The 27671-nt window shown below is 55.8% G+C and overlaps 1 protein-coding gene and 1 long non-coding RNA gene across 2 annotated transcripts; one reads left to right on the forward strand and one right to left on the reverse strand.

Annotated features, from left to right (window-relative positions):
* Window positions 1-27241, reverse strand: LOC144721870 (basigin-like). The gene is given in 11 exon segments (XM_078599795.1): window positions 1-2705; window positions 3171-3235; window positions 4587-4659; window positions 11859-12040; window positions 12042-12193; window positions 12716-12781; window positions 13249-13388; window positions 13754-13842; window positions 22815-23001; window positions 23968-24747; window positions 27068-27241. Coding segments are annotated over 11 exon segments (1938 nt in total). The 5' UTR covers window positions 27159-27241; the 3' UTR covers window positions 1-2592.
* Window positions 14270-24833, forward strand: LOC144721871 (uncharacterized). Its single transcript, XR_013585990.1, has 2 exons — window positions 14270-14480; window positions 23961-24833. It is a non-coding gene; the product is annotated as an uncharacterized LOC144721871 (long non-coding RNA).
* Window positions 27242-27671: the final 430 nt, after the last annotated feature.

Raw genomic sequence — 27671 nt, forward strand, 5'->3', positions numbered from 1 at the left:
TGTCTCTATTGTGACTTTATTATTATTGTTGTGGTGGTTGTTATTGTACTAATTAAGAGAGCAGACGGAGGCAGAACGAGAGAGGAGGAAGCGTTATGCGGTTACTACACGACACTTGAAAAAGGAAATTAATTAATTAATTTCGCGGCCCCAAATTGCAATTCGATTAATTGCAACAATTCAGGCACACGATTCGATTAAATCATCGATCCATTTTTTTTCGAACGGTAATCGTCCCGTCTGTATTGTCTGTCTCGTGAGTTCAGACAAAGTCAAACGAGACAGAACAGGAGACAGAGCCAGCCACAGTCAAATAATGGGTGAGGGGGGGGGGAGAGGGCTGTGGGAGGGAGGGGGATCGTGGATCGTTAAGTGCCCCGTGCTCTGGGTTAATGCAACGATGCAGGAGGAAGCGGGGGGAGTGGGGGGCAGGCGGGGCAATTGACCCTCCACCCTCCCCCACTTTCAAACAATTATTAAAATAGATTTTTTTTTGGGGGGGGGGTGTGGATGACAGTGGGTTAATCAAGCTCTACATCACAACAACATCATCATCATTATCATCATCGCGTAACAGCAGATGCCAGTGTGTGTGTCTTTGTATCTGCATGTGTCAAAGTGCGTTTGTGCGCATCTGTATCTCTGTGAGTGTATCTGCGTTGCATGTACTGATTGTTGAACTTCTTTCGCACCGTACGTAGCCAACCGTGCTAATCGGAGGTGCGAAGTGTTGTTGTGTCCGTGTCTTTGTATCTGGAAAGGCTGCACAGGGGATGTTTGTCTTTGCTGTGTGTGAATGTGCATCTGTGTTTGTGTGTGAATGTTTGTGTGTGTGTATGAGGGGGCTAAACGGGCGCTGCACGGCCTAGAGAAGAGATGGAGCTGACGCGGTACAGGAGGACGTGGAGCTGAGTGGGCTTGCCGATGACCGATACCAGCGGTGTCAAGATCGGCCTCTGCGGTCGAGGAGGCTCGTGAAGGACGCTGCTACTGAGCAGTTGGAGGCAGTCGCCATCCAACAACAATGGAGGGCGGAGGAGTGACGCTCACAACAACGAGTCGAGCGCTGGGCGGTAAACAGTCAGCGAGCTGGCACAATAGGGATCACATGTGGTGCATCTGCCAGCCATCTCTGAACGAGTACATTTGAAGGTCGCACTCATTACACACAAAGTGCTTGCCACTAACGAACCACAATGCCTTGCTGATCTCGTTAAGGAGCATAAACCATCACCACGCGAACTCCGCTCATCCTAACAGCGGCTTTTGGCTCAGCCATCGAACAAAGGCGGTCACCGCATCGCGCGCTTTCGGATGCGCTTCTGTGGCCGTCTGGAACGCTCTTCCTTCCGATATTAGGAAGCTACCGGAGCTATGCACTTTTAAATCATTATCTAGATTGAAAACTTTTTTCTTTCGAACTGCGTTTTGTGTTTAGTTTGTTAGCGCGGTTGACTACGTACGGTGCAAAAAAAGCTCAACATACATACACCTCAGTCAGTCAACCCACAACACCTGGGCCTGTCCCGTGACCTCCACCAACGAGCCTTCGACATTTCACGTGACGGCCTCAAGGTGCACCTAGCCTGGCACAAGCAATACAACCGTGAATGGCGGTTGTTGTTGTTGCACGGAAGCGGTGGCGCAGCGATGAGTGCACTGCGTTCCGACCCGAGCTCACTTCACCAATGCCAAATATTCGAACCGGTCCCGGGCCACCCCTAGGTCGCCTCAGCCTTCAATGAGTACCTGGTGCGGTGTGTAAATATCAGTAGTGCTGACCAAAGATCCCCTCTTGTGCCGCGCCGTGCCTTTATAGGTGCTACTCACTGACAGCACTTGCCCTGTCAAAGTCTACCTGGGGCGGATCGTTGTCTTTGTGCGTCGTCTGCACGAGCACGCGGTCGCATTTCATCTTGACACGAGCGTCGATACGGCGACGTCACTGGCGCGCAAGTGAAAGTCACTTTGCCTCTCATTTGGGAAGAGCAGCGCGTGAGTCGGGTGTCGGGCCCGCATCACAAACAGCGGCTGATCACAGCACCGAACTGCGTGAGTTTGCGGGACGTGGTGGTGGTGGTGGAGTTGGGGGGGAATTGATTGGTGTGAGTGGGTGGGTAGGGGTCGGTGGGTAGGGGTCGGTGGGTAGGGGTCGGTGGGTAAGGGTCGGTGGGTAGGGGTCGGTGGGTAGGGGTGGGTGGGGGGTGATTGAATGAACGCGACGCGTCGCCACGTGGAGTTTCGATGAGGCGGCCTCTACGTTGCGCGACTCGCGTCTCGGGCACGCGGTGGGGCCCGGTTGGCTCGAATCCGAGGGAGAGGGGCAAGTTCCAGTCGCAATTCACACTCGGAGGAAATGACGCCCCTAATTAATTAAATAGCGCTAAATCACCTTGTCAATTACGATTTACTAAAGGAATCGAGAACTCGGGTTTCACCGAAGCTTGCGCTTGGCCGGTTCGCGGCATGCGGTGCGGGCCCGCTGATCGTCCCCTCGTGCGACGAGCCTGCTCACGCCACGTGACCCAGCTTCCACACGCGCATACTTAACAGTTAATTGCTGCTATTGTTGTTGTTGTTGTGATTATTGGTCTATATTTGTTTTGATGCGACTGTGAGTTCGAGGCTGCGCCTGCTGTCGCGGTTGCGCCTCCTCGTCGCGGGGCTGGAATGGAACGATGGGGACTGGAACAAGACGAGAGGAACTGGAGGGGGAAGGAGTGGGGGGGGGTGTAGGGAACAGAGACACGGGAACGTCGATGTGAGCGTTGCATCGAGAGAAAAAAACAGAGAATAGAAAGATACATTTTGATTTGAATATAGAAAAACGGAAACAGAAAAGGGGAACAGCAAGAGAACAGAACAATGAATTAGAGGAACGTACGGGCAAAGGAAGACAAAGAACAGGTCGAGGAACAGTGAGCGAGACACCAAGAGAGGAACAGAGACGTGGACACAGAGAGACAGGGCAGGGAGCACAGGCATGACCAGAGCGGAACACAGAGGAACAACACCGTGACCACGATCAGAGAGCTGAACAGAGATAGGGGATCACTCGGAGAGAGATCAACAGCAACACGGAGAGTCATTCTGCGTCTCTCTCGCTCACACAGACCAACACCGGTGCACACATCACACATCACCACCACAAAGCACGTGACATCACTCACCCGCCCACCACTGCGTGGTGCGCTGTCTCAGTGCCGAGTCGTGCCTGGCGTCAGCGCCGCTTTTCCTACAAATAAATAATAGTAGCCATCAATTAACAACGCATATGCGATTGTGTGAACGAACGCGGCCATTAGTTGAGATGTGCATCACGTGCTCATTAACTCATTACAGGAGATGTATTAATGTAATATCGCATCGTTTTTCAGCACTTTATCCATTTCTTTGGTAACGCCGTTGCATTTGCCATTATTTCTTTTTGCTGGTCTCTGCTCTGATCTGTATTTGTTAAATCGCTGTCCTCATTGCTTTCGTAAACCTGGTGACCAGGTCACTCTTGACATGAGATTCTATCCTGGTCTCTTGAGTTCTTCTCGCCTGAATATACAAAATCTTAATATTTTTAACTCGCGACATACCAGACATGTATTTGCATTGGGCTTCACTTGTCAACAGTACATATGTAAACACATCCAGTTGCCGTGAAAATATTGGTAGACATTTTTGGCAGATTAAATTTTTTACATCAAGATCGACATTTTGTAAAAAAAAAAAAAGTGTTTTTGGCGTCCATTTTATATAATTTACAGCCATCTTGATTTGTGCCACGTGACACCACAATTTGTGACTTGTTGACACATCTACTCTGGCCTTGTCGGGACACAGATTGCTTACGGTTGAGATATTGAGCCTCAGTTTACATGCGGTAGCGATAAAGTTTGATATACTTTACAAAAATAGACGCTTGCCAAAGACAGGCTATACTATTCAAAATATCGACCAAATGTTTGGTGCTGAAATTAACCTCTAAGTCCGGCTAGTAAAATCCAATAGCCATAATACCTCGCAACAGCGTAGTGAGTTTTAATATATATGCATATATATTACAACACTACTTTTTGTGTTGAACCAGGGCCCCATCGTGAACGTTGAGGGCAAATAATATTTGGCCACCAGCAGTGCTTGTTTAGCAAGCCTGACACTACTGTTAAAGCAAAATGGGCAGGGCGTGTCATGACAACAGCTGACGAGAGACGAGAGACAAAAGTAATTCTGCTCTATTAGAGTGGAGGCCGGACAGCGAGGGGGGGGGGGGGGGCAGACAGGGATAAGACAAGAGCAGAGGAAGAGAGGGGACACGAGTGGCTGCGGAGAGGAGGAAACGGAGAACACGGCAGTCGGAAGTTACCGGCGAGCAGCAACAACAACCCTGCTGATGAGAGCCAGAAAGTCTGAACCGGCCCACACTTTGCTTGCTTGCCAGACAAATGCGGCTGGTTAACATTGGTCTGGAAAGCCGATTGGCTGATGATGGACTGAAGCATGACCAATTATCTTGAGACGTGGAAGTCGCTTAAATTGATTTATTTACTCGGCTATCACGCGTCACCCACAATGCATCGATAACACCATCGTACATTTCGTCAGCGTCGAGGTTTTTGATCACCACGGTAAGCGCCTGGGGAACTCGCGGTGCCACGGGGTCATCATCTGCTCGTGGGATCACCGGGTCATGCAGGGAGAGTCGCGATCATGGGGGTCACAGGAGGGGGGGGGCGATCAGGGGTTAAAAGGGGTCACAGGGGGTCAAACAGGGGTCACGGGGGAGGAGACGATAATTAATTTGAAAGCAGGCCTCCTTGCGACTCCACGCACGACTGGGGAACAACATTCACTGCAACGAGGTGAAACCTCGTTACGACCACAGCAGCGACGAGCTTAAAATGTCAGACGCGCAGAGCCGCTGTACAACGTGCATGGCTGTAGCGACGACGAACGTCGCGTGGATGAACAGCTGTGACACAGGGCCCCTCACGTACGCGTGGGCTTGGCCCCGGATTTATGGGTGCCCTTTGTAAACGCGCACTGGGCGTGCATTTGCGCTGTGTTCGTGTGAGTGGCTATGCTTTGACCCCTATGATTTTTGGGTGTCCTTTGTAAAATATGCATGCGTGGGTGTGGCTCTCGCATGTTTGTGGGTATGGCCTTTCAACCTTCACCCTCCCTACCTGCCGTGTTTTCTTTGGGGTGTCCTTTGTTTGTGTGGCTTTGGCCCTTGTATATGTTAGGCGTCCTTTGTAAAGGTGCACACTTTACTTTGTTCCCTCTCCAGCATGGGGAGGGTGGTGTCCTTGGGACAAGCGGCTCACTGGCAAACCCCCTCTCTCCCCTCTCTCTCCCTCTCTTTTTTACGATCAGAGGAAATAAGATGCTCGGTTGAGGTGGCACTTTGCTTCGTTCATCATTTCGTTTTTTTTCATTGCTTTTCCTTATGTTCTCCCCCCCCTCCCTTTTTAAATGAAATATTTTACGTGTTTTACCATTGTGCAACAGTATCAATCTGTGCTACTTTGATAGACACAACGATCAACACGAAGAAGCACACTCTGTTCCTCCTTCTTACCCCTTCCCTATCTCTCTACCCCCTCTCTCTCTCTACCCCCTCTCTCTCTCTACCCCCTCTCTCTCTCTACCCCCCTCTCTCTCTCTCTCTACCCCCCTCTCTCTCACTACCCCTCTCTCTCTCTCTACCTTCTCTCTCTCTACCCCCCCCCCTCTCTCTCTCTCTACCCCCTCTCTCTCTCTCTACCCCCTCTCTCTCTCTCTCTACCCCCCTCTCTCTCTCTCTACCCCCTCTCTCTCTCTCTACCCCCCCTCTCTCTCTCTACCCCCCTCTCTCTCTCTCTCTACCCCCCCTCTCTCTCTACCCCCCTCTCTCTCTCTACCCCCCTCTCTCTCTCTACCCCCTCTCTCTCTCTACCCCCTCTCTCTCTCTACCCCCCCTCTCTCTCACTACCCCTCTCTCTCTCTCTCTACCCTCTCTCTCTCTACCCCCCCCTCTCTCTCTCTCTACCCCCTCTCTCTCTCTCTACCCCCTCTCTCTCTCTCTCTACCCCCTTCTCTCTCTCTCTCTACCCCCTCTCTCTCTCTCTACCCCCCTCTCTCTCTCTCTACCCCCCCCTCTCTCTCTCTACCCCCCTCTCTCTCTCTACCCCCCCTCTCTCTCTCTACCCCCTCTCTCTCTCTACCCCCCCTCTCTCTCTACCCCCTCTCTCTCTACCCCCCTCTCTCTCTCTACCCCCTCTCTCTACCCCCTCTCTCTCTACTCTCTCTCTCTCTATGTTCCCCCTGTTTTCTATGTAATAAAAACAAATTAAACGACAACAAGTGCTGCATCTGCACCCAGGACTCCTCGCAGTCCTACGGCCTCCGACGGGTAGCTCATAACTGCATGCAGAGCTCCCCGTCTTCTGCCACCGAGCACACGGCCTCCTCCAGCGCCCACTGCTCCTTGAAGGCCGGCACGGCGTGGGTCAGCTGCGCATGCCAGAACTCCAGCCACACCCTGGCACCGACCAGGGCGTGGAAGATGCCCAGTCTGCTGGCCGGACGTTTCCCCTCCCACAGCCACCTTCCTCGCCCTGTATATGGTGAGCTTGGTGTAGCCGATGAATACGTTGACCAGCCCCTGAAGATGTTGGGATCCATCGCCCTTTTGGTATCCAAACATGAGGACCGTCGGGGAGAAGTGCAGGCTGAACCTTAGGAGGATGTTTTTGAGGACCTTGAACAACAAGTCCAGGCTCTTGCACTCCACATATTGGTGTGCCACTGTCTCCACTTTACCGCAGAACCGGCACTCCGGGGATGTGTCGTGAAGCGCGCCAGGGAGGCGTTGGTGGTGACGGTGCCGTGGGCGATTCTCCAGCTGAGGTCGCCGATGCGATTGTATGTCGGGCTGGAGTAGAGTTGCCTCCAGAGAGGCCTCTCCGGAGAGATGCAGGGCAGGGCTTCCCTCCATGGTCCTTGTGGCTCCTCAGGGCGTCCTGTTGGTGAAACTGGACCATGTAGGAGTAGAGCACCTTCCTCTTGATGTTTGCGAAGGCCACCTCCGGTAGGTCTTCCAGCCGGCACAGGTCGTGATCTGCCTTTGTTTGTCGGCATTGACGATGCAGCGGCACGACGGAGAGCTCCGGTGGAGGGGGACCGAGAGGGGCCTCGTCATCCCCGATGCCGATGGGGGGCGTTCTCCCTGCTGCCGCTGAAAAGGCCCCCTTGGCTTCGGTCAGGATCCGGGCAGCCACCCGGAGCGACTGAAGCCCTGTCTTTGCGGCCATCTCGGGCGGTCCGAGCCACCGGCCCCGTGTTCTGGGCTCCACCAGATCTCCTGGTGAGCCGTGCGTTGGCGAGGCACCTCTCCATGCCAGGGGTGGTGGTGGTGGATGGCAGCTTTGTCTGCGGGTCCCTGAGGATCGGTTCGAAGACCAGATCCTCGGCCGATCGCGGCTGGTTCAGCCTCCTGACGGCGAGGGAGCTCCATGTCTGCAGGACGCTCCTGTAGAAAGGTGGCAGCTGTCCCAGTGGGAGGCCCTGCAGGTCTATGTAGAATAGTTGTTTGGAGCACTGCAGAGCCCCCAGCTGTTTCAGGAGGAAGGAGGCCGTGACGCTCCAGGCCGGTGCAGGGGTGACGTGCAGGAACTTTTGTGCGGCCTGCAGTCGGAAGGTGGCCAGCTGACTCGGCACGCACACCAGCCCGTGACCGCCCTCGTCCAGTGGCAGGGCCAGGACCCCAGCCGCGACCCGGTGTCCTCCGCCCGACCGGAAGAAGTCGAGGACTCGCTTCTGAAGCGCGTTGACGAGGCTCATGGGGGGGTGCAGGGAGAAGAGTCGGTGCCACAGCATGGATGTCACCAGCTGGTTCGCCACCAACATCTTTGTCCTGAAGGTGAGGAACTTGCACAGGCGACTCCAGGTGCCCAGCCGCTCCTTCACCTTCTCCTCCAGCTCGACTCAGTTCCTCTGCGGTGGTTCCTCCTCTTATCCCAGGAACACCCCCAGGTGGTGCTGCGATGTTGCGCTCCAATTGATGGCTTTTGCTTTCTGGGGACACTGGGTCATGTCCCACGCTCCAACCAGGAGCCCGCTGCACTTTTGCCAGTTCATTTTTGATGAGGAGGCCTTCGAAAAGACCTCCTGGCACTCGTGCAGCAGGGCGACATCATCCAGGAAGCGCAGGATGAGGAGGACGTCGTCGGCGTATGCCGTCAGGACTAAATTTGACGCTTGGTTCCACTCTCCCTCTCTCTCTCCTACACTCACCTCCCACTCTCCGCACTCTCCTCACCTCTCTCACTCTCCCCACTCATCTCTCTCTCCTCCCTCCCTCCCTCCCTCTCCCTCAATCTCTCCCACTCCTCACTTTCCCCTCTCTCTCCCTCCTTTTTTTTTTAAACGATCAGACGAGAAAGATGCTCAGTTTTTCGGCACTTTACTTCGTTCATCATGTCGTTTGTTTGTATTTTTCTTTTAATCAAGGATTTAATGCGAGTTTCCCGTGTAACATTAGTCCCATTGTGTGTCACTGTGTTCATAGACACCAATAAGAAAACAAATCACCCTCAAAAACCTATCACCAGATCCCCTGCTGCTGCGCTACCAGCACCATAGCGGTGAAGGGACCTGCCTGACCTCCCTCCCCCTCCTCCCCTCCCTCCCCTCCCCTCCCTTTTTTCTTTACCATTCTTTTATTAAATTTCTTCTAAATCCCTCAGCAAGCTTGAACATTACAATAATTAAAAAGAACATCAGCTGCAATACACAGTAACTACTTACTGCAGACCTTGGCATATCAGGTGACCAAACACAGCACTGAGTAAACAACCAGCACACGGGGATGGTTGGTACCCAAAACATGTAGTACCTAGGTAAGCAATGGCAGTGAGCACACCCTCATGGGGAGCCAACCCAACGCCCAGTAAGATACACCAGACTGCTAAGGATGGCCAAACAGGCAAAAAAAAAAACCTCTTACAAAAAAAACCTGCGGAAAGTACTGCTCTCTCCTTTCCACAAGCAGGTACACAGCATAAAATTAAAATCACCAAACATTCTCAAAATTCGGTGCATATACACACAAATTACATAGGATCTGGTTGTTGTACATTAGGTCTACTCAGATTATATTGGCCACTGTGATATAAAATACTCCACTATTAAGGCATTTATGGTTACAATGTTCCGCTATCCGCAGCATTACATGTTAGTGGAGTTGTCGTCAGGTGTGTTTTGTTTCCACGTATTTATTTGGCCCAGGAAATACCTGATCCTTTTCCTTTCCTTTCCATCTGACGGTTTTCCCTGTCTTTTGAAGCCCCGATCAGCATGGAGTAGGGAGGTTATTATTGCCTCCACATTTCGCCACCTTGATAGCGCTGCAGCCACCCTTTCGTCTGTGCCACGTACTTCATCTAGAAAGTCCCATAGCTCTGACTGAAAAAATATTGGTGCCCCTTCGGTCAGCTCTGCCGATGTCAGGCTCACCCCACTTCCTGTGCTGAGGGTTTCTTCCAACTCCTCTTCTTGGCTTCCCCCTTCAGCCCCCAGGCTTTGAGGATTTTCAGTCGCCGTGGTATCCTCCGTCAATGTTTTATCGGGCGATGCCGCTTGCCCCTCAATTGACGGCCTTCCTTCGTCCTTGTCTCGGTCACCCACTGTTTGGTCAGTGGGGTCCTGTGTGGGCTCCTCCGTGCTCTTGGCTGCTCGCGTTTCCTGGGAGCCCTCGGCCCCCTCGCTGGGCGCGTCGTCGAGGTCTGAAGTGCGACCCTCTTCACTTGTGTCCTTCGCCACTTCGCAGATTGCGGTTTCCCCCCGCTTCCATCTCAGGCTCCAGATTTTCTTCAGGCGTCTTGCGCTTGAGCTTGGTTCTTGCACGGGGCTTCTTCCCTCTGCGTGTCCCACTTCTAGGGGCATCTGGGATGGCGAAGACCCCGTCCTTGCCACCAGTGCTCTCCGCATCTCCCCCAGGCGTCGGTGCGATGTCCGACTCCAACTCTGGGAGATCTTTAAAGGGACTGACCTCATCCCCACTGGTCTCTGGAGATAATGAAGCCGAGTCTTCCGTAAATTTCCTCTTCAGAGGTCCGGCTGTCGATGATGGCTGGGTGGCTGGCTGAGCCTCAGTCTCCATGGCAGTAGCTGGGGTTGGAGCGGGGTCTACCGCCACCTCGTGTGATCTCCTTGGTGAGGGACCCTCTCCTGAGTCACTTGTTGGGTGTGCCTCTTTATCACCCTTTTCCACCGTTGTCTCGCTGGTAGATTGGGCATTTGCTGTCATCGGGCAGTGTTTTTTAACATGCCCCTCTGCTTTGCAAAGGTTGCATTTTAGCACGTCCTTGCAGTAAAACAGCCTGTGGGCCCTTCCTCCATTCATGACCACAAAGGAGCCCTCTTCAAGCTGCCCATTGGGCACCAGCATGTAGACCTGCCTTCTAAAAGACAAGACATGCCTCAAGGCAGGATTTTTGAGGCCCAGAGGCACACGCTGAAGGTTGGAAGTCAGCATGCCCAACTTAGCCAGGTGATCTTGGATGTCTTTATCGGGAATGTAGGGGGGGGCGTTGGATACGATCACGCGTACCGATGGTGATGACAGTGGCTCCAAGGTAAGGTGCCAATCGCCAACCGTCAGCCCCTTCTCCATGGCGGCATTTGCCACCTTTTCAGACTCCATGAAGAAAACCACTCTTCCGCTCACCTTGGAGGCGTACCTTATCGAGCCCCCTGGCACGATGGCGCGCAGCGCATCCACGTAAACTTCAATCGGAACATCGTGAGAAGCCGGGCAGCGGATCCCAGCCTCCCGTGGAGGCTCCGGGTGCTGCTGCAGGCACCTTGCAGACCCCAGAGACGGGCCTTGTGTAGGTGCGGTAGCTTTCGCGTACGTTTTTGCGGGTCGGGTGGACATCTTCACGTGTGTGAGATGTCACACACAACTACGAAAGCAAACCTCTCTACTTTCTAAAGTCAGGAAAAAAATACCAAAAAAAACAAGAAACGTAACAAAAAATGTATATAAAGATGGTCAAATCTGTGTTGTGACCACCTTCTGCTGATTATTGTTACTGCTGCCCACCCAAAGCTCCCCTGGAGAGAGTACAATTATTTTGTTTTTTTACAAGAGGAGGAAAAAAAACGAAAACGTAGGAAAAAAGCACACCAATAAAAATAAAATAATGTAAACACGCTCGCAGCAATAAACAAGAGGGGATTCTAAAGGGGATGTCTGCCCTGCACCCACACCGGCCGGTGTGGTACAGTGCGAACACGGGTGTGAAACACGTGGGAGCACACCAGACAAAGGAACGAAAAAAGACACAAAAAAGAATCACAAAACTCAAAGATTGCTAAAGGAAGTCAAGATCGAAAAGAAAGCAAAGAAAAGTGTGATTATGAAATCAACTATCAAAATAAAAGTAGAGGATTGTGCGGAAAAAAAACAAACACACCTTTCCACTGCAGTGAGCGCAGCCGCGCACTGAACAGTGAAAACAACACAAAAGAACAAAAAAAGAAAGAGAAAGGACGTCTAAATTAACAAACAAACTGATCACAGATGTGTATAAAGCAAGACACTTACTGTTGGTGAAAAGAAATCCCAAAAAAAGGGTGAGAAAAATAAAGTTTTTAGAGGTAAAGGCAGGAGCCCTGGGTGAACGCGTCTCTCTCCCTCCCTCTCCTCACTCTCCCTCCCACTTGCCCTCCATCTCTCCTCACTCTCCCACTCCTCTCTCCCACTCCCCTTCTTCCCTTCCTCTCACTCTCCCTTTCACTCCCTCCCTCACCCCCTCCCTCTCTCCCACTCTCTCATCACCCTCTCCCCCCCACTCCCTCTGGCCGCGTCCGCCTCTCACCGGCCCCGTTGGCGAGCCTCTTCCTGGCCACCTGCCTGCGCTCGTACACCAGGATGGCGCCCGTCAGCAGCACCACTTCGCCCACGATGCCCAGGAAGGGCCACAGCGCGGCCAGGTGGGCCCTGACGCGCAGCGACACCTGCCCGGACCCCCACGCGGGGCCCTCATCCGCGACCCCCCCCCTCCTCCACCTCCTCCGCCGCACCGGTAGCGAGCCGCGCGGCCACGCTCGCGTTGCACACGTAGAGCCCCGAGTCCCGGCTCGACACGAGTGGGGGGCCCAGGCGAAGCTCCGAGCGGCGCCCCCCATTCAACACCACCACCACGGCGCGGCCCTGACACAGAGGGGGGGCGGGGGGGGGGGGGCGGGAGTGGGGCAGGGGGTGAAACCTGTGGCGTTAATTTCTGACCAGTAAATGCTTCTGCACCCTGCACACCACATCCATACTTCTTCCGCCCACACTCCGACCTTACCTCCGATACCTCCGATATCGCACGACCGATTTTGTCCAGGTCACAAAGGCCTCCTTTACCCGGGTGAGCTAACAACAGGTGAGAGGTCCTACTAGCCAGGTGCGGTATAGTCAAGTGGCCCGGTTCAAGCGAGCCCGAGCCTGCTGATGAGACACCAAGCGCCAAAACCAGTCCACGGGCTTGGTTGTGCCGAACCAAAGGTGCTGAAATGATGTACTTGCAGAAGGCCGGGTGGCTGATGGGATGTGTAAGGAAAATACAACGCTCGAATTTAGTATTTTGTATTGTGGAGACACGGTGAGGGGGGGGGGGCGTGTGGTCTACGTGTCAGGGTTGACTCCCGTGACCCGCGGGGTGAGTCACGTGACCCCAGGGTCTCTCACCGCCTCCGCGTCTCCCGTGCCCGAGTCCTCACCAACCTCCTCCCCATCCCGCACAGAGCCGATCACCTGGGACGAGGGATGGAGGGAGGGAGGGAGGACACATAAGGGAATGTACGGGTCCTCCTCCTGAATGGTGCCCACCTGCAGGTTGCCCACCCTGCAGTGTGCCCACCCTGCAGTGTGTCCACCTGCAGTGTCCACCTGCAGTGTCCACCTGCAGTGTGTCCACCTGCAGTGTCCACCTGCAGTGTCCACCTGCAGTGTGTCCAACTGCAGTGTGTCCACCTGCAGGTTGCCCACCCTGCAGTGCCCACCTGCAGGTTGCCCACTTGCAGGTTGCCCACCCCGCAGGGTGCCCACCTGCAGTGTCCACCTGCAGTGTGTCCACCTGCAGTGTCCACCTGCAGTGTCCACCTGCAGTGTGTCCACCTGCAGGTTGCCCACCCTACAGTGTCCACCTGCAGTGCCCACCTGCAGGTTGTCCACCCCGCAGGGTGCCCACCCCGCAGGGTGCCCGCGTGCAGGGTGCCCACCTGCATGGTGCCGTCGTGCTGCTGGCGGTGCCAGGTCCACGCGGCGGGGGGTGGGTAGCTGCTCGCGTCACAGCGCAGGGACACGGAGCCCCCCTCGTCCGCGCTCTCCGATGCGTGGGGCGCCTCCACCACCAACGGCGCTGGAGGGGGAGCAGGGGGAGTGCAGTCAGCGTCGTCGTCGTCATCGTCGTCGTCATCATCGTCGTCGTCGTCGTCGTCGTCGTCATCGTCGTCATCGTCGTCAAGACAGGGGCGAGGATGGGTCCATGATTTACGTGTAGGGCCCCCAATGGGCCAGCACATGAGCTGTTTGAAGGGTAAACGTGCCAGGGGTCAGTGTGTTAGAGGTCAAGAGGTCACGATGTCGGTGTGACCGAGGTCAGAGTTCGGCGCGTCAGAGGTGAGCGCGATAGCGGTCGGCATACGTTGGTGGTGAGGGGCACTGTGTCGTCAGAGGTTGCGAGGTGTTAGGGGTCACGGGGTCATGGGGAGTGGGGGGGGTCACCATTGACGGCGATGGAGCTGTTGACGGGCGGCTCGGTGTGGAAGGCGCACGTGTAGAGGCCCGAGGCACTGTAGTCCGTCACCTCGATGCTGCGGCGAGACACGGAGCACGGGACATGGGACATGGGTCACGGGACATGGGACATGGGTCACGGGACATGGGACATGGGTCACGGGTCACGGCACAAGGGACACGCGGCCGCAGGAGCAATTGCAGGGGCTTCGCCTTTACCTTCTGAGGTAACGGGAGACAAATGATAAACCACGCGGTGCCTTGGGGCTGCCGCCATGCCGTTTGTACGTTGCCGTACAGTGCCAATTATTGTGCGCACTCCATGTCCAACATTGCACCGGGCATCGGTTCCCGGGTCCTGAAAACGGCTCCCGGTTTGCACGGTCACCGGTTTAACTGCGTCAAAAAAAAAAAGAGAGATGCACAGCTCATCGGATTCCTCCACGATAAAGACTCCATTCCGTATTCCACCGTCGTCCCACCCCCCCGCACACCTCCCCCAGGCCCGCCGGGGCGAGCGACACCGCGGACGTCACGGGCGCGACACCGCGTGGCATTCACGCCACGTGCAGCCCGAGTCGCTGCTGCTGCTGAAGCCTCGGGGCCCCGGGATGGATGAGCGGCGCTCGGGCAGCTGGGAGGAGTGCGGTGGTCTCTGGAGAGCGGTGGTGCAGCGGTGAGCCTCACCAGCGCGACGTTCAACTTCTTTCGCGCCGTACGTAAGCAGCACCATGCCAATCGCGGCCAACGACGACGCGTCGGCGGTGATGATGATGCGGGCAGGAGGGCGACCGTGAAATCAAAACTATGGTCCGGAGAGGAAACCCACAGAGACCCATAGAGACTCATAGAGATGCATTCAAGACGACCACACACACCACTACTCACCACTACTCACCACGCTCACACCACTCCTCACCACTACTCACCACACACACCACTACTCACCACAACACACCCCACTCCTCACCACACACTCACACCACTCCTCACCACTACTCACCACACACACCACTACTCACCACAACACACCCCACTCCTCACCACACACTCACACCACTACTCACCACGCTCACACCACTACTCACCACGCTCACATCACTCCTCACCACACACACCACTCCTCTCCACTACTCACCACGCTCACACCACTACTCACCACGCTCACACCACTACTCACCACACACACCACTACTCACACCACTACACCCCACACTCACACCACTACTCACCACACACACCACTACTCACACCACTACACCCCACACTCACACCACTACTCACCACTACTCACCACGCTCACACCACTACTCACCACACACACCACTACTCACACCACTACACCCCACGCTCACACCACTACTCACCACACACACCACTACTCACCACTCCTCACCACACACACCACTCCTCTCCACTACTCACCACGCTCACATCACTCCTCACCACACACACCACTACTCACCACTCCTCACCACACACACCACTCCTCTCCACTACTCACCACGCTCACACCACTCCTCATCACACACACCACTACTCACCCCACTACTCACCACTCCTCACCACTCCTCACCACACACACCACTCCTCACCACTACTGACCACGCTCACACCACTCCTCACCACACCCACCACTACTCACACCACTACTCACCACTCCTCACCACACACACCACTCCTCTCCACTACTCACCACGCTCACACCACTCCTCACCACACACACCACTACTCACCCCACTACTAACCACGCTCACACCACTCCTCACCACTACTCACCACAACACACCCCACTCCTCACCACACACACACACCACTCCTAACTACACACAATAAAAATATATCGCGCATGCGCACCGAGCACCGAGCACCACGACCCCAGCTCCAGCCGCGGCGTTTGCCGCCTCCACCGCCCCCACGTGGCGAGTCGGCGTCTGTGCCGGCTCCACTACACCGCGGCCCCCACGCGCTCCGCGATGCCGCCAACAACAGCAGCAGCAGCCCACCTCGGACTGGTGGGGGCCCGAGTGGGTGGTGGACGGACGAGTGAGTGGGTGAGTGAGTAAGTGGGTGAGTGAGTGGGTGGGTGAGTGAGTGGGTGAGTGAGTGGGTGAGTGAGTGGGTGAGTGAGTGGGTGAGTGAGTGGGTGAGTGAGTGGGTGAGTGAGTGGGTGAGTGAGTGGGTGAATGTAAGGATAGGTGATTGAGTTGGTGAATGAGTAAGTGGGTGAGTGGATAAGGGTAGTGAGGAGGTGAATGGGTAGGCGAGTGAGCGTATGGGGTGTGAGTGGATGAGTTTGTAAGTAGGAGGGTGAATGAGTGAGTGGGGGTGTGGGTAGGTGAGTGGGTGAATGAGTCAGTGGGGGTGTAGGTGAATGAGTGAGTGGGGTGTGGGTAAGTGAGTGGGTGAATGAGTGAGTGGGGGTGTGGGTAGGTGAGTGGGTGAATGAGTGAGTGGGGGTGTGGGTGAATGAGTGAGTGAGTGGGGGTGTGGGTGAATGAGTGAGTGAGTGGGGGTGTGGGTAGGTGAGTGGGTGAATGAGTGAGTGGGGGTGTGGGTAGGTGAGTGGGTGAATGAGTGAGTGGGGGTGTAGGTGAATGAGTGAGTGGGGGTGTGGGTAGGTGAGTGGGTGAATGAGTGAGTGGGGGTGTGGGTAGGTGAGTGGGTGAATGAGTGAGTGGGGGTGTAGGTGAATGAGTGAGTGGGGGTGTGGGTAAGTGAGTGGGTGAATGAGTGAGTGGGGGTGTGGGTAAGTGAGTGGGTGAATGAGTGAGTGGGGGTGTGGGTAAGTGAGTGGGTGAATGAGTGAGTGAGTGGGGGTGTGGGTGAATGAGTGAGTGAGTGGGGGTGTGGGTAGGTGAGTGGGTGAATGAGTGAGTGGGGGTGTGGGTAGGTGAGTGGGTGAATGAGTGAGTGGGGGTGTAGGTGAATGAGTGAGTGGGGGTGTGGGTAGGTGAGTGGGTGAATGAGTGAGTGGGGGTGTGGGTAGGTGAGTGGGTGAATGAGTGAGTGGGGGTGTAGGTGAATGAGTGAGTGGGGGTGTGGGTAAGTGAGTGGGTGAATGAGTGAGTGGGGGTGTGGGTAAGTGAGTGGGTGAATGAGTGAGTGGGGGTGTGGGTAGGTGAGTGGGTGAATGAGTGAGTGGGGGTGTAGGTGAATGAGTGAGTGGGGGTGTGGGTAAGTGAGTGGGTGAATGAGTGAGTGGGGGTGTGGGTAAGTGAGTGGGTGAATGAGTGAGTGGGGGTGTGGGTAGGTGAGTGGGTGAATGAGTGAGTGGGGGTGTAGGTGAATGAGTGAGTGGGGGTGTGGGTAGGTGAGTGGGTGAATGAGTGAGTGGGGGTGTGGGTAGGTGAGTGGGTGAATGAGTGAGTGGGGGTGTAGGTGAATGAGTGAGTGGGGGTGTGGGTAAGTGAGTGGGTGAATGAGTGAGTGGGGGTGTGGGTAAGTGAGTGGGTGAATGAGTGAGTGGGGGTGTGGGTAGGTGAGTGGGTGAATGAGTGAGTGAGGGTGTGGGTGAATGAGTGAGTGAGTGGGGGTGTGGGTGAATGAGTGGGTGAATGAGTGAGTGGGGGTGTGGGTAGGTGAGTGGGTGAATGAGTGAGTGGGGGTGTGGGTAGGTGAGTGGGTGAATGAGTGAGTGGGGGTGTGGGTAGGTGAGTGGGTGAATGAGTGAGTGGGGGTGTGGGTAGGTGAGTGGGTGAATGAGTGAGTGGGGGTGTAGGTGAATGAGTGAGTGGGGGTGTGGGTAAGTGAGTGGATGAATGAGTGAGGGGGGGTGTGGGTAGGCGAGTGGGTGTATGAGTGAGTGGGGGGTGTGGGTAGGTGAGTGGGTGAATGAGTGAGTGGGGGTGTGGGTAGGTGAGTGGGTGAATGAGTGAGTGGGGGTGTGGGTAGGTGAGTGGGTGAATGAGTGAGTGGGGGTGTGGGTAGGTGAGTGGGTGAATGAGTGAGTGGGGGTGTGGGTAGGTGAGTGGGTGAATGAGTGAGTGGGGGTGTGGGTAGGTGAGTGGGTGAATGAGTGAGTGGGGGTGTAGGTGAATGAGTGAGTGGGGGTGTGGGTAAGTGAGTGGGTGAATGAGTGAGGGGGGGTGTGGGTAGGCGAGTGGGTGTATGAGTGAGTGGGGGGTGTGGGTAGGTGAGTGGGTGAATGAGTGAGTGGGGGTGTGGGTAGGTGAGTGGGTGAATGAGTGAGTGGGGGTGTGGGTAGGTGAGTGGGTGAATGAGTGAGTGGGGGTGTAGGTGAATGAGTGAGGGGGGGTGTGGGTAGGCGAGTGGGTGTATGAGTGAGTGGGGGTGTGGGTAGGTGAGTGGGTGAATGAGTGAGTGGGGGTGTGGGTAGGTGAGTGGGTGAATGAGTGAGTGGGGGTGTGGGTAAGTGAGTGGGTGAATGAGTGAGTGGGGGTGTGGGTAGGTGAGTGGGTGAATGAGTGAGTGGGGGTGTGGGTAGGTGAGTGGGTGAATGAGTGAGTGGGGGTGTGGGTAGGTGAGTGGGTGAATGAGTGAGTGGGGGTGTGGGTAGGTGAGTGGGTGAATGAGTGAGTGGGGGTGTAGGTGAATGAGTGAGTGGGGGTGTGGGTAAGTGAGTGGGTGAATGAGTGAGGGGGGGTGTGGGTAGGCGAGTGGGTGTATGAGTGAGTGGGGGTGTGGGTAGGTGAGTGGGTGAATGAGTGAGTGGGGGGTGTGGGTAGGTGAGTGGGTGAATGAGTGAGTGGGGGTGTGGGTAGGTGAGTGGGTGAATGAGTGAGTGGGGGTGTGGGTAGGTGAGTGGGTGAATGAGTGAGTGGGGGTGTGGGTAGGTGAGTGGGTAGGTGAGTGGGTGAATGAGTGAGTGGGGGTGTAGGTGAATGAGTGAGTGGGGGTGTGGGTAAGTGAGTGGGTGAATGAGTGAGGGGGGGTGTGGGTAGGCGAGTGGGTGTATGAGTGAGTGGGGGTGTGGGTAGGTGAGTGGGTGAATGAGTGAGTGGGGGTGTGGGTAGGTGAGTGGGTGAATGAGTGAGTGGGGGTGTGGGTAAGTGAGTGGGTGAATGAGTGAGTGGGGGTGTGGGTAGGTGAGTGGGTGAATGAGTGAGTGGGGGTGTGGGTAGGTGAGTGGGTGAATGAGTGAGTGGGGGTGTGGGTAGGTGAGTGGGTGAATGAGTGAGTGGGGGTGTGGGTAGGTGAGTGGGTGAATGAGTGAGTGGGGGTGTAGGTGAATGAGTGAGTGGGGGTGTGGGTAAGTGAGTGGGTGAATGAGTGAGGGGGGTGTGGGTAGGCGAGTGGGTGTATGAGTGAGTGGGGGTGTGGGTAGGTGAGTGGGTGAATGAGTGAGTGGGGGTGTGGGTAGGTAAGTGGGTGAATGAGTGAGTGGGGGTGTGGGTAGGTGAGTGGGTGAATGAGTTAGTGGGGGTGTAGGTGAATGAGTGAGTGGGGGTGTGGGTAAGTGAGTGGGTGAATGAGTGAGGGGGGGTGTGGGTAGGCGAGTGGGTGTATGAGTGAGTGGGGGTGTGGGTAGGTGAGTGGGTGAATGAGTGAGTGGGGGTGTGGGTAGGTGAGTGGGTGAATGAGTGAGTGGGGGTGTGGGTAGGTGAGTGGGTGAATGAGTGAGTGGGGGTGTGGGTAGGTGAGTGGGTGAATGAGTGAGTGGGGGTGTGGGTAGGTGAGTGGGTGAATGAGTGAGTGGGGGTGTGGGTAGGTGAGTGGGTGAATGAGTGAGTGGGGGTGTAGGTGAATGAGTGAGTGGGGGTGTGGGTAAGTGAGTGGGTGAATGAGTGAGTGGGGGTGTGGGTAGGCGAGTGGGTGTATGAGTGAGTGGGGGTGTAGGTAAGTGAGTGGGTGAATGAGTGAGTGGGGGTGTGGGTAAGTGAGTGGGTGAATGAGTGAGTGGGGGTGTGGGTAGGCGAGTGGGTGTATGAGTGAGTGGGGGTGTGGGTAAGTGAGTGGGTGAATGAGTGAGTGGGGGTGTGGGTAGGCGAGTGGGTGTATGAGTGAGTGGGGGTGTGGGTAAGTGAGTGGGTGAATGAGTGAGTGGGGGTGTGGGTAAGTGAGTGGGTGAATGAGTGAGTGGGGGTGTGGGTAGGCGAGTGGGTGTATGAGTGAGTGGGGGTGTGGGTAAGTGAGTGGGTGAATGAGTGAGTGGGGGTGTGGGTGGGCGAGTGGGTGAATGAGTGAGTGGGGGTGTGGGTAGGCGAGTGGGTGAATGAGTGAGTGGGGGTGTGGGTGAATGAATGAGTGGGGGTGTGGGTAAGTGAGTGGGTGAATGAGTGAGTGGGGGTGTGGGTAGGTGAGTGGGTGAATGAGTGAGTGGGGGTGTGGGTAGGCGAGTGGGTGTATGAGTGAGTGGGGGTGTGGGTAGGCGAGTGGGTGTATGAGTGAGTGGGGGTGTGGGTAGGCGAGTGGGTGTATGAGTGAGTGGGGGTGTGGGTAGGCGAGTGGGTGAATGAGTGAGTGGGGGTGTGGGTAGGTGAGTGGGTGAATGAGTGAGTGGGGGTGTGGGTAGGCGAGTGGGTGTATGAGTGAGTGGGGGTGTGGGTAAGGGATTGCGTGAGCGAGCAAGAGACAGGTTTGCCACCTTTTCCACTGCAGACCAAACCGGGACACGTTTCTCAGCACGAGGTCTCGTCTCAACACTGTGCCGTGTTCATCTTCATTCCTCTATAAGGAATTGTAATATGTATTGTGACTTGCTTAATAAAACGCTTCCAGGCTGCGCTAAGTCTGTAGGCTATCAGAGCGGTTAAAATTATTTGTCAACTGAGAGGAGGTATCGACTATCGCCTCTACAGTGGGACCCCCCCCCCGCTCTCGCCAGCACCTCGGTGCTTGAAGTTCGCTCTTGCCACTCGATCCTCACGATTTGTCTCAAATGTCTCAGCGGTAGGGCGCGTTAGTGTCTCACGCGTCGTCTGTAGAGTGTCACGTGTTGCTACAGAGTAGAGTCGTGCAGGAATTACCACCTTTACTTTGGTTAATATTTTAATACCATGCTGGGAACAAAGACGCGTATGTAGGTGACGGAATGTCTTAGACGCAGCTCTAAGGCGCAATGAGATCTCGGTGTCTGCAGAGTCGTCGTGAGACACTGCGCCTCCCATGTGAGTGAACGAGTTCACACTCACCTGGGAGCTTCACCACTGACGAACACTTCTGGGTGATTGTTGATGACATTTTGTCCGTTTGCTGGTTGGAGCAACGACTCCGTGTAACTCGAGTTGCAGCAACACTGCGGTCAACGTCTTGAATGTCACTCCGGTTGTGAAAACCCAAAGACTGTTTCCTCGGCGAAAAATCAGTTCCCGGACACGCTGTTCTCTCACTTTGGTGTGAGCGCGTAGCCGAAACAGATTAAACAGCTTGCCGTCGCTCCGGGTTCGTATATAAATGCCGGTGCTAAGATTTACACTCGTGGCTGTGAGCCTTGCTAAGAGAAGGAGAGTGAATGGGCTGGGGGGGGGGGGGCAGTGCACGTCCCTGTTCCACTCCATGGCCAAATGTGAAAACGAGGGTCTTGTCACAGTTCCTGCGACTGATACCCGACCAGTCACGTTGTCACGAAACGGTCTGATGATGTCCACACAGTGCCCTGCACATCCTACAGGCTCTGAGAACGCCGTGTTGAATGCCTTTGAGAAATCGACAACAACAAAAAGCCCACGAACAGACAGATCTCGGTGCTGCTCAGCCGCCTCCGGCTGCATCTGCCACCAGACCTCAATTCCTGACACGCGACCACAGATGCCAACTCATCCCGGAGTGTCCCGGTCAAACCCGGACAGGTGGCACCACCCTCCCAACCGGGCTCCACGCAAGCCCACGACGCCGAGGGGCTTCCTTTGACCCCCAAAGTGGCCTTCCTCGACCACGTGACCCAATTGTTTGTTTAATTAATTGCCCCCGCTCCCCGTGTGCCATAACCCACACCACATAAACCCCCCACCAAGACCCCCCCCCCCAACCTTCACAGACCCCCCTACACCCCTCACCCCGTTCGCAGTGTAGGAGCCTCACCACATTGACATTGACACATTCAATGTCCACTGACAGACATTCGTGCTAGTCCACTGCTGGACCAGTTCTCTCCCGGGTTACGGCGGGAGGCGCGAGGTGGACAGCCACACATCACCACGCTGTCGGTGAAGGCGAGGCTCATAGATAGACGTGGGAAGGGAGGCGGGGGCTCATAGCGGGGCAGTACAACGATGGGTGTCACGTGTACAGCCGCAATAATCCTCCTCGTGGCGCCGTTCTGAATGCACTGCGTAGGGGGGGGGGGGGGCAGAGCCGGGGATCGAACCGACGCCCATGTGGTTCGCAGCCCCTGGGGCGAGGTCACTGTGGTCGCCAAAGTCGATAGAGGTGCGGGTGGGGGGCTCCTGATTAGCAGGGGAGGGGGTGGAGGGGAGGGGGTGGAGGGGAGGGGTGTAATTAGGGGAAAGGGTGGACAAACGCCGCACTGCTCCCGAGCCCCCCCTTCACCCCCGCCCCTACAACGCCCCCCCCCCCCCCACACGCCTCCCCCTGCCCGAGCTTAGCCGGGTTGGAAATGAGTTGAAGCAGGGCTGGGATAGGTGAGTGAGCATACTGGTGAGTGTACGGAGAAGTGCACAGGTAAGCGCGGCATCGGATGAAGTCGACGGGTGAGTCTGAAGGCGAGTGGCCAGGTGGTCAGCGGTCGCCCAGGTGAGTTTACGCGTCGAGTTCCCAAGTGATTGTACAGGTGAGTTCCCAGGTGAGTTTACGCGTCGAGTTCCCAAGTGATTGTACAGGTGAGTTCCCAGGTGATTGTACAGGTGAGTTCCCAGGTGAGTTCCCAGGTGAGCACCCAGGTGAGCCAAGTGCCAGGTGAGCGATGGCCCAAGTGAGTGAGCGCCTCCGTCAATGGACACAGGGGGGTGCCCATGGGAATGAATGCCCTGGTGAGTGTAGAGGTGAGTCTCAAGGTGAGACTCGAGGAGAGGTTCGAGGCGAATCTGGAGGCGAGTGGAGAGGAAAGTGAGTCGAGGTGAGTGCGTCTAGAGGTGAGTCTCAAGGCGAGTGAGTGCAGAGGTGAGTGCAGAGGCGAGTGCGTCACCACCTGTAGGTGGTGGTGAGGCTGGCAGAGTCGTCCTCGCTGCCCGGCAGGGCCCTCCCGTCCTTGAGCCACGCGTGGCCCAGCACGTGGAGCCCCGCGGCCGCGGACAGCTCGCAGCGCAGGCTCACGGGACGTCGATCCCGGCCGGACCCCGACAGCTGCACCGCGGGGGACGTCCTGATCTCGGGGTCTAGGTGGGGTCGGGTAGGGCAGGGCCGGCGAGTAGGAGAGGGACGAGTTCAAGACGGGCTCTCGGGTCGCGCTGGTCGGTTGGAATAGGTGGAAGGAGACCCGGAGGCAGTTCCGGATTATCCTCGTAACAAAGTAGCTACTACACGTGTAGTAGCTACACGTGTAGTAGCTACACGTGTAGTAGCTACACGTGTAGTAGCTACACGTGTAGTAGCTACACGTGTAGTAGCTACACGTGTAGTAGCTACACGTGTAGTAGCTACACGTGTAGTAGCTACATGTGCAGTAGCTACGGGCCCCGCACTTTTAAGGGCCCCGCGCTAAATGCTTTCAAGCTATCATTTCCGGTTCAGTGATTTTGCACTTGCTCTATTACTATAGTACTATACTACACACTGAGTGCTGTCAGCGAGCTCCTGTTCAGGTCGGCGTGGGAGTGCAACGCGGCCTTCGCGGCGTGACGCGGGCAGAAGAAGTAGAAGGCGAGATGACGATGACCCAATAAACATCGAATGTTAGGCCAACGTCGGACCAACATTTCTAACAAACATGCCAACGTCGGGCTAACGTTGGCATGTTTAGTGGAGATGCGGCGCGATACGACCACTCCTGGCAGCGTGCAGGGCTGTTCCTGATGGGTTTAAGTACTGCCCCCCCCAACCCCCCTCCCCTGGTGAAGGATACAAGAGAGGAGGGGGGGGGCGATGGGGGAGACCCATCCGCCCTTGCGACGCCATAAAATTATAATTTAAACATTCATTTCGTTATCGCGCCGCCACGCTTTGTTTGGAGGCGAGAGGTGAAAAGAGAAAAATTTGGGACTGTCCCCCTCCCCTCCTCTTTCCCCCCGGCAAGTTTCTGGATCCACCGCTCTCCCTACCCCCCTTCTTAGAAACCAACTCCCAACCACGCCATCCCCTTCTCCACCCCCCACCAACCCCCCCCGCCCCCCGCCAGAACGTACGGGCGATGACGCCGATGGCCGCCTGTGCTCGCACCCATCTCGGGGCGGGGAGAGTCTTTCTGCCGCGGGCCCCCATCCCGGCCCTGCGCGGGTGGTTCCTCCTGGGCGCGTTGCTGGCGCGGCACTCGTAGGTGCCCGCGTGGCGATGCGCGAGCCCCCGCAGGGTGAGGCCGCTCTGCGCGCCGCGGGGACCGTACGCGGTCACCAGCGACACGAGGCCCCCGCGGTCTCCGTCCCACAGCTGCGAGAAGATCCGGCCGTGGTGGCGTTGCCGGGGGCGGCGGCGACCACCAGCAGCCCCCCGAAAGTCCGAAAGCCCCGGGGGGCCCAACTGACTGGGGTCGCGGTCGATGTCCGTCACGGAGAGCCAGGGGACGAGCGGCAGCGACGACGACGACGACGCTGAAGATGACGACGCTGAAGATGACGACGCTGAAGATGACGACGCTGAAGATGACGACGCTGAAGATGACGACGCTGAAGATGATGACGCAATTTCTTCTTGCTGGGTCACCGTGGTGGCTTCTCTTCTTCCGAGAGCTTTTTCTCCATCAACATCATCATCGTCATCAGATTCATCGCCATCGCCGTCATCTTCATCGTTGTCAACATCTTCATCATCATCACCACCACCATCATCGTCTTCATTGATCATGTCCCGCTGGGCCGGGGCGAACCACCACTGAACCTCTGGGGTCGGGACTCCAACCACCTCGCAGTGCAGGGTCGTGGTCTCCCCTAGCAGCAGCGACTGGGACAGCGGGGATCTCACAAAGCCGGCTTCGGGGGTTAAGGGTCAAGAGGTCGGGGTGAAGGGGCATGGTGGGGGTTGGTGGTGGCAGGGTCAAGGCCATCATGGTCAAAGGTCAAGGAAGGTTCACCGGGAGTTCAGGAGGACCACGGGTGGGTCGGGGTCGTGGGGCGTGGTGGTTGATGGCCGTGGCAGTGAGGCGCACAGGTAGGGGATGATAGAGGTGAGCGGAAAGGTATAGATATGGGTGTTACAGGTGCACAGGCAAGGGGTGATGCAGGTGAGTCAGCAGCAGGTATAGGAAGGAGCGGACAAGCAGAAGAGACAAGATTAGTTTAATAAAACAAGTCATTAAGAAATGATGAGACGATGACCTAGGATTTGAAAATTGGGTTCCTAGTGGTGCTGCAAAGTGGCGATGACACGGCCATTATGAGCCCCTTGAGAGAGAGAGACCCAAACCTCGGGCTTGCACCTTCCTGGCGGTGTCGCAGGGCCTCTGAAATGGCCATTGTGAACACGCCCTGATCAACACGCGCCCTCACCCAGTGCATGAACCCATTTCAAGCAGTGCTGGATCGATGCCTCTTACGCAGCTATCAAGACTGGCGTCATAACTCACGGGGCTTGACCAACGCAGAATCTCAACACCGCTGGCGTAGTGACTCCGACACGGCCATTGTGAACTTGACAGTGGTGTAGTGATGACATGATCAGTGGCGTAGTGCAGTGGCGGCTCCTGCAAAATCTCTCAGGGGGGGCAAATGTTTGGATGATTGATAAGGATAAGGTCCACCCATGCAATGGATAAATTAACAGCTTAAGCATGTAAAGGCAACATCACTACTTTAATATTAATGAAAATTAAAGTGACTCTTACAATACATCTCCTTGTTTGTTTCTATACTCACTATTATTACACTACTTACATCACGTTACTCGCTTAATACACTGCTTACTTATACTGAAATTTTGCTCTTCTCTCTTTCAAAGTAGCAAAGTGATCAATTACTCTCTCATTGAAAGCAGGCATGTTCCTGACTAGGTCCCTCTCCATGGAAAGCATAGCCATTGCATTCAGACGTTCCTGTCCCATTAAATTTCTCAGGAATGTCTTGATTCTCTTTAAGGTTGAGAAACACCTCTTAGCTTCAGCAGTTGTCATGGGAGTGGTTATGAGGATGTTCAACAGAGCAACAGTCTCTGAAAAAGTATCCTGGAGGTTGTACTTCAGCAAAACCTGGTACAGCGCTAGTGCACCACAGCAGCCCTTGAATTCTGGACTCTCATAAATGACAGACAGTTCAGTCTTCAGCTTCGCCTTATTTAACATAGGGTATGCCCTGACAGTGATGTTCAGAGCCTCAACAGGGAATGTATGGCCATGCTGTTGAAACATCTCTCCTTGTAGCAGCGTGGCACTTACAAGGTGGTCGGTAAAGGAGAACCTTTCTTTGGTGTTATTTTTTTCTCACACAGACCCCCCAACCACCAACCACACCAACCACCCCAACCACCAACCGCCAATCACCTCAACCACCAACTACCCCAAACACCAACCACACCAACCACCCCAACCACCAACCACCCCAACCACCAACCACCCCAACCACCAACCACACCAACCACCCCAACCACCAACGGCTCACAATGACCAACCACATTCCGTGAGCCAATCCGCAGCGAGCACAGCGTCGGTGGGTTCGGCGCTCCTCTATGCCCGCTCCGACGGAACACGCAGAGTACATACAGTGCCCGTCCGATAATTCCCGCAGCTATTCCAAACCCCGCAGGGGAGGCGGGGGGTGGAGGGTGGGAGTCCAACCTCGAAGCGGATTAGGGGATTAGCGCGGTGGCCCCGACGTCACTGCCCTATGGTCTCGTTGTGCCCGAGACTTAATGAGCCATTGTCTATCCACTGCTGGCTGGGTGGAGGCTCCCCGCCCCCTCCTACCACACTCTCCTCCCTCTACGCCGACGCCACGAAACCCGGGATGCAAACAAATCCATCCAAATATTGTGCGCGAGCTCATCTCATGCAGAAGGACCGTTGCTCGAAACGTCGCCTGTAATGTATATTTGTTTTATAAGGCCACACACACTTGTATTAACGAGTGTGTTCAAGTTGTTGTTGTTGTATTTGTGCACCATTACCAAACGCAGCAACAGCATCATCGCCAGATCATTTGTCTTCTCGCCCAATTGGGATTATTTTGGTGATTTCGAAAAGTTTTTTGGTGAGTACACACGTGGGAGCACACGTGTGTACACACTTGAGCACACGTGTGTACACACGTGGGAGTACACGTGGGTACACACTTGAGCACAGGTGAGTGCGCACAGACTCACCTGACTGCGCATCCGTGGACCAGGAGACGAGCGTGATCACCAGGGACAGGAGGAGGAGGCGGCGGTGGCTGCTGCTGCTGCTTCGCGCCATCGTCTCGAGTCGAGGCTCGCGGTCCGAAGGGAGCCGCTCGGGAGCCGCTCGGGAGCCGCGCGTCTCTGCGCGTGCAGCTCGACGGCGCGTGGGTCCGGGGGGTTCGAGAGGGAGGACGAACGGGGGGGGGGGGGGCGTAGGGATTGGGAGGATGGAGGGTGGGGATTGGGAGGATGGAGTGGATGATAGAGAACAGGGGGATTGGAGGGAGGGGGGTGTGGGGTAGGTGATGAGAGGGAAGGGGGGTTCGACGAGAGCAGGGGGATTGGGAGAGGGGTGGGGGATTGGAGGGAGGGGGTGGGATGGAGGGGAGGGGACTGCGGGCAGTGCCATTCACTGGTGCGCAGGCATCGGTGCGTGTGCCCTGACCAGACAGAACTACGTACCCATAGCCTATGAAGAAGGGCTATTGCCCGCAGCGTCGCCTAATTTTATATATTTTTTTCATTTTAACAGAACGACCAGTTTTTATTGACGAGCGCATTTGGTGTTATCGGTGTGGCTGTTCGCCAC

The sequence above is a fragment of the Lampetra planeri genome, chromosome 13, assembly GCF_965212315.1.
Source record: "Lampetra planeri chromosome 13, kcLamPlan1.2.h2, whole genome shotgun sequence".
Classification (NCBI taxonomy): domain Eukaryota; kingdom Metazoa; phylum Chordata; class Hyperoartia; order Petromyzontiformes; family Petromyzontidae; genus Lampetra; species Lampetra planeri.